At 44.6% G+C, this 7365-nt stretch overlaps 1 protein-coding gene across 1 annotated transcript in view; it reads right to left on the bottom strand.

Annotated features, from left to right (window-relative positions):
* Positions 1–4188: 4188 nt before the first annotated feature.
* LOC104490562 (UPF0392 protein F59C6.8-like) overlaps positions 4189–7365 on the bottom strand; it is a 5735-nt gene continuing 2558 nt past the window's right edge. The window contains exon 2 of the mRNA XM_010132861.1: positions 4189–5398. Within this exon, the coding sequence (XP_010131163.1) occupies positions 4189–5398 (1210 nt within the window). The remainder of the gene's footprint in view (positions 5399–7365) is intronic.

Here is a 7365-nt window from a genome sequence, read left to right as displayed (position 1 = left end):
AGGAATCACTCTCTTTCATTTAATGAGGTCTGGCAGCCATTCACTTTTTCCAAAAGTTGCAGTTAATATAACCATGCCGTGAAGGCAGCTGCTGCACCTGGATTGGGAAAGCAGGGGCAAATAACCGTGGGAAAGTCACATCCTGGCGGGGAGCGGGCGGGGGGGCAATAAATCTAAAGTCTTGACTAAAAGCATAGCAGTAGAAAAAGGTCTTTTGCTTTGATCATCATAGGAGACCCGATGTACTCAAGTTAAGTAGCAAATACCTACCCACGTATTTTGTGGTATTTGACATGTACTTAAAACCTGTATCTATGACATCACATGCTTTGGAATCTGTTCAGGTTGGTTTCCCTGCCTCCTTTACAATAAAATCTCCCCTTAATGTATTTTTTTTAAACATAGCTTGAAAAGATGAGTTTTCATGAAGAATGAATGGCTCATGTCCTTGGAAAGATAAAACTGCCTAGCATTACTGTTGTATGATTTTTTTTTTTATTCCCACTATGCAGGGAGACCCGATTTCACACTTAGTAGCAAACAAAGGCCAAGGTTTCCAGATGCATGCAATGGAAGGGATGTTTCAGATGGAAGAGCCAGTATTTGAGCGATGTGGTAGGAACTGCATGAAGGTCCTGCGTAACTGAGCAGTGTTTCGTGTATGCAAGGCAAGAGGCTTAAGTACTCAGTCACACAAACTTACTCTGAAAATGCGTGTAGTCAAAGCTTTAACGATCGGGAGCCGAATTCACGCCTAAACCACACTGACTGCAGCACGAATTATATCTTGGAGCTTTTGCTGTCGCACTCCAAAGTGAAGAAAACTTGGATGAAAACAGAATGCTTTAATAACTTGTCTTGAAACCCAGGTCTCAGCATTCTTAACGTGGGAGTACCTGTACTGTGCATGGTGTGTGCAGAAACTCCGCGTACTCCACAGGAGCCACGTGATGATGGGCCACCTACAAAACACTGCATTAGCTTTTACAGATCATTTCACAGAAGTTTAGACAGGAACATGCCAGAAATGTCCTTGTACCCAAATAGATAACTACTTTATTAGTGACCTTTATGATGCAGAGTCCACCCTCAGCTGATTTGGAGGGGAGGGAAAACAATGGGAAGGGGAAGCAGAGAACATGCAAGAGAACGGGGAATGCTAGTCTGAGGGTCCTCAACAAACTGGACAAGAACGCTGACAGAAACCTTATGAAGTTTAACCAAAGCAAACGCACCATCCTGCACCTGAGACACAATCACCCCACACAACAGGCAGGCTGGAGCCAACTAGACAGACAGGACAGACCTGGGAATCCTGCTGCACAGCAAACGGAACAGGGTTCAGCAACGTGCCCTTGTGATAAAGAAGGCCAACTGTACCCTAAGCTGTACGAATAAACACAGCAAGGAATTCAAAGAAAGGATTCTGCACCTCTGTTCTGCACCAAAGGCCACATCTGACTCCAACGCCGAGCTCCTCAGTCCAAAACAGATGGACACAGCGGGGCAAGTCCCGTGAGAGGTGTCATAGGGGGGGACAGGGAGGTGGCGCACAAGATGTCTGAGAAACTGAGAGCTGAGTTCACCCTTCCAGAGAGAACGAGGTGGGTGGAAAGGAAGGTGGTAGCGGGCATGGGGTGGGAAGGCACTGCTCTGGTCTCCAGCTACCTAAGTTATAGAGAAGACAAAGTCAGACTCATCACCATGCAGCAAGAAAAGGGCCAATGGTCACAAATTGCAAGATGAGAAATCCAAACTCGCTCTTCTCCAGTGACAGTATTTTAAGACTGCAACAGGTTGCCTGGAGAGACTGTCCAGCTTACCCAGACAAAGTCCTGAGGAAACCACGCTACCTTACCCTGCTTTGAGCAGGGAGCTGGACTTCCAGATGCCCCTGCAAAACTACAGGAATCTGTAACTGTAGACTCTTGCCAAGGAACGTGGTACTACTCAAGCAGGGATGCTTGGTCTTAATAGAACTGCCAGAGTTTCTTGATACAGACTTTGGGAGATGCAGCTGCCACTGTGAAGCAAATACTACGATTTGCTGAAAGCTGTGAAAGGGTAGATGGAAAGGGATTCCACCACAAGTATTTCACAAGTTTCAGAAAATTTTAAACAAATTAAGAACTCTAAACTCTTCTGCATTATCCTAGAAAAGCACGATGAGAAGCATCCAATACACACTACACTGCTCTTACACCCTCTCAGTTTTGTAAGTGAAGTTTTGGCGTGTTACATAGCAGCCGATGATTATTATAAACACAATTAGCAGGCAGTTACTTACAGAATGTCTCCTGAAGGCTTCCAAGTCAAAGTTCCACCTGGACATCTGCGAGCTACTGATACTAATCTACCAATGACAGAGCTCCTTAAGGGCACAGGTATGTGCCATCACAAAACCGGTGAACAAATCAAAACGCGACACTGGTGTAGAAATTTTAAAAAGCACACCTGCTCTCACACACATACACACACACTTCTCTCCGTCACGCACCGAAGCGTTAGACTGTCGCTGCCCACAGCTGTTGCTTCATCGGACGGTCCTAATTGCTACATCACTAGCAGGTAGCTTTGGGGCTTAGCAAACAGAAAATACATGACTGAAATTCTGAAACTACAGCGACCAAATGTTTTTTTGCTGCTTTTCCTTCCATCTGACCCTTCTGCAGAAGTTAGTAACTACTTGGCACTATTTTAAATAGAGGCTGGAAAAGACACAGCCTCTGTACCCTTACACCTACATCAGGAAGCAACGTAATTCAACTTACCTATTACATAAAGGATTAAAATCTACCTGAGATCTCATTTGCATGGATGAAGAAACAGGTCCTGGGAAAAAAAACCAACCCAACCTATTATGTATCATAAGTTGTTCATCCATCCATCCACGTTTTCACCTGGAAGTAGCCACCTTTTCAGTTCACAGTAGTCTCTTCGTCAACACTGATCTGTATCCCCTGCCTGTGTTTTAAAGCTTTCCAGCATGACCCACCAGTCACCACTTCAGTAATTCAGAACAGCTGTGGGTAACAAGAGGGACTCACCCTCCTTAAACTGACACCGTCTCAAAAACCCAGTTCAGGAGTCATTCGGATCAGCAAAACTCCAGCACCTGTATTTACTTACAAACACCATGTCCATGAATATAAGGGGTTAAATTTTTTACAATTAAACTGGTAGGTTTTTCTCAATTATTTTGACAATGTATTTGTTTACTTTTTACTCCACTTGGTACCTACAAATTTTGTACCCAAACTCTGACATGCAAACTGCAAGAATGAAGTAACCTTAGACACTAATGACTGTGGTTCTGGGGGTGGTGCACAGGGTGAACACTGTGTACAGCATCCTGCATTAGCTGAATTGTTGAGAAACACTGATTTTTAAACCGAACACAAACTCATTCTACATTTTCCAGAAGAAATAATACCACCGGCGTTGGCCCTTGGTATCATTAAATGACTCATGGCTCTACTACAAATTCCTGTTTCTCCTCAGAAAAAGTAGCTCTAAGAAGCGATGGTTCTAGTGCTACAGCTGGTATGTTTTATTACCCTGCTTCTGTGATCCAAGAGGCTACAGCGTTAATGCTAATGCAGCTCATCATCTGCGAGATGCTGTCCCAAGACATCTTTTAATAGGCACCATTAAGCACAGCAGTACTTTTTGTCCAGAAGTACTTCAGAGATAAAAATAAACAAAACCCAATTAACTCCTGCTCCGGGTAGTTTACAGGTTCTTTGAAGCAGCTAAAACGTACATGAAGATGGGAAATGAGACACAGCTGGAAATCGGTACATTAACTTTTGGATTTCTTGCAAGGTCACTTATTAGGTCATGATTAATGCGCTTTCATAGTTACGCGCATGTGGAAGAGCCACCGTCTCACCACGCCTCACCTCTCACATCTTACACAGCTGCCGCAGAGCCTGTACTTGAGGAACTGAATTCTTAACCAGTACTTGGTCACTGTGGACTCTTACAAGGTGTTATGTCTCAGTTCACAAATCAGATGCATCTGCCGTTGTACCGTACGTGACAGGGCTCTTCTCCTAAACCTCTGTGAGATGCAGACTTCACGCGGCAGTGATTTTTAGCTCAGTATTTAAACGATACCCTCCGCCTTCCCACAATACAGGTAGCTCTCCACTTGCCCTCCTTATAAGCGAGGTCTCACTTTTGAGCTCACAGAACGGTTTGATCCAGCACCTTGTTCACATTCATGATTAACGAGGAGTTGTATCTCCACAGCGTTGTATCCCTAATGAGGGATTCTCTGGGCAGGCTTCCTTGAAGGGGCACGCGACAGTGATAAATGAGGGCCACGTCCATGGGAACGCTCACACTGTTCCCATAAGCCTGCAGGACAGAGTGGACTGAAGTCTGGATCACCTTTCGTGGATCGATTATCATTTTCTTGGGATTAATTACATCTCTCCTGTCAGGCTCTCTGTGCACGTGCTGTAATATGTTAACGCCTGGCACAGCATTCCAGGATGAAATGTTGAAGACATCGGTAGATACCGTTTTTGGGAAGATATGGTTCTCAAAGAGGAAAACGCCCGCCCCTGGGTTCTGCTCCTGAAGACTGGTCATCATTGTTTTCCAGTCCGGGTGCTTCCGGGGAAGAATTATTTCATCAGCATCAGTAAGAACCACAAACTTGCTCCTCTGCCTGGAGCGGTATATACAGTCATTCAGAGCTGTGATTTGTCCGTAGTAGCCAATGTGTGTTCCATCTTGCATGAAATGCCATTTAGGAGAAACCCTGAGGTAGGAGTTTATTGGCCAGGGAATTATCTCGACAGTTCCTTCGTCCATATAAAACTTCAAGACTTTCTCCATCAGGTGGCTGCAGTTGTTCTTATAGATGACCACTTTCTGCACCCCGAGGATCTTGTACATTTCCACGCTCTGGACGAACTGCAGGACGTTGTTGTAGTTGCCAAACATGGTAGAGATGCAGACAGTGAAGTCGACAGAAGAGGCCCCAGCCTTGCGGTTTTTAATTTCAAACCTCGGCAGCTGCTCAATACTCCCATGTGGAGAATGGTGCATCGAGACATACGCTGGATCGCAGTCTTGGGGCTCCAGACAGACTATATCTGCTGCACCATAAGGGAATCCAAATCTATCGGAGTGAACATCAATTTTTGCTTTCGATACATAAATCTGTCCACGGGGCTGGCAGCAGAACCAGCAGTAGAGTTGTTTTACATCTTCATGGTGGACGATCCCAATCACCCGAGTGACTTTGCTTTCTCTGTCGTCAAAGTACGGGGATACAATAAGAGTCCTGTTATCTTTTAATGGTGTTATTGTGCTGTTGGTAATCTTCCCTCTACATCTGCTACCCTGCTGAATTATTTTTGGTACGTGAGTAAGTCTCTGTAACCTAAGATAAGAAAGCGTGACCACTGAAGTTAGAGTAATAACGCATAGGGCAGCAGCAAAACAAGATTTTTTCCCACCACACAACATTCTGTACGTATCTAAATGGAGACGCACGTTTCTTTGTCCTTGCACTTTATGCTGCCGCATCTGCAGGAAAGAAAACATACAGTATGTGATAATATTGATTCATTGGTCAGTAATTTCACAAACAAGATGGGGGGGAAAGTCTCTATTCCTGTGCAAAGGCTTAATCAGGGACACAGCTACTCTGCTGTCATGAAAAAAAATCACCGAACACACCTTTAATGGGATGGATGACACTGTGTATGACACACTTTGTATGTCCGCATGGAACGGTGGGTACTCGGGGGGTACTCTCTGGGAGATATGTTAGAGATCTGTACACAGGAGAACAAGGAGCCATTACTCATTATTTTCTACAACCCAAATTTTAGAACATCCAACTAAACAATTAGGCAGTAATTTGTAAAGCAAAACCAATTCCTTTTTCCCTTTCTCCCCCCCTCTACACAATGTAGAGGTAAATAACACACAAAAAACCCTCCACTGGACTTCTCATAGACAAGTCAGGGCAGATATATAAATGAAATGCGTACAGAAATCAGTTCATAAAGCAGATGGCAGTTGGGGATTGCACGCGATGGTCTAGATAACAGCTCTAGTGTATGAATTCCGTAACCTGCAGTTCATCACAGATGAGGCAATATGTTCAAAGGAAGGTGGGTGAAACCTGCGTAGGTACAAAACTTAACTCAGTCACCAGCTCCACCCCGCTCAGCACCGTACAAGGCACGGCTTGCAGGGAAGGCTGCCTCGTATTGGGCTTGCTAGAGAGCCGGGCTCCTCACGCTGCGTTAATGTTGGCTCAGCTCCTGGCATGGGTCGGGAGTCAGGTCTCAAGCTCCTGCTGCTGCAGGAACAGACAGGCATCCCTGAGAACCTGGATGGCCGAAGTCTTTAGCAGCGCTCGTGTGCTAGCAAGCGTCAGTGCCTGACAGCGAGCTCTCGGCTCTCTCCAACAGTAATTTCTGCAACTGGAGCTCAGATGAAAGTTTCTTCTATAAATTCATCTTTAGGTGTCCAGGTACGATTCATGAACAGTGAGGTGACAGCAAGCCTCTTCAAAAGCCTGCTTGTACCACAAAGATTCTTGGAAGAAGAGTGCCCCAGATTGATCACATTCACGTTAGAGCAGAAAACCAAACTGACGTCCCCAACCGCCACCAAGAAGCGTGGGCTAAAATGCCAAGGTGGGACAAACTGATTCTATTGCACAAGATGAAGAAACTGTTTCTTGTAAGCATGTCATTGCCACATCAAGCCAGCTGCTCAGAAAATAGAAATACCACTGACAGACCCAGATGTCTGTATTTTTATAGCTAAAACTGGGAGCAATGTCATAGGTGTAGCAGATATTGGAAGGTTCTCGTATTTCTTGTCCTTTCATTTACTTCTCGAAACCCCTTAATAAAATCACTTGCTTAACAGAGTATCTTCAGAGTGTACGCATATGCTAAATACCTAGCAATACTTTTTCTAAAGAATATTATTCAGTCTATTCTAAAATAATAACTAAATCTAACGTTTCATACTCTTTTTCACATTTCACACATTGTGCAAAGTTATTTTGAGAGCCTCCACCTTGATCCTGATTTATGATGGAACAGAAAAGAAGCATTTTCAAATGAAAGGAAGGTACAGAACTAGAAAGAACTTAAATACACAGTTCTGACCCAGATACTCACCAGCTTCCTATCTTTGGAAGCGCCTAAATTTACTGGGAACTGCACTGCTTGGCTTGAAACATTCCGCTCGGGTCTGGCTTTCTGTTTAAACACAGTATTAGTAAAACCTAGCTTTTGAACACAGCAATCTAGCTTCTGAATCTCACCTGAGTTCAAGCGGAACGGCAACTGCCCGCACCTTCGGAACACCGCGCAGCGTTGT

The sequence above is a fragment of the Buceros rhinoceros genome, unplaced genomic scaffold (genome assembly GCF_000710305.1).
Source record: "Buceros rhinoceros silvestris isolate BGI_N320 unplaced genomic scaffold, ASM71030v1 scaffold12363, whole genome shotgun sequence".
Lineage (NCBI taxonomy): Eukaryota > Metazoa > Chordata > Aves > Bucerotiformes > Bucerotidae > Buceros > Buceros rhinoceros.
The sequence above is the reverse complement of the archived record's forward strand: the minus strand, read 5'-3'. Positions and strand labels throughout refer to the sequence as shown.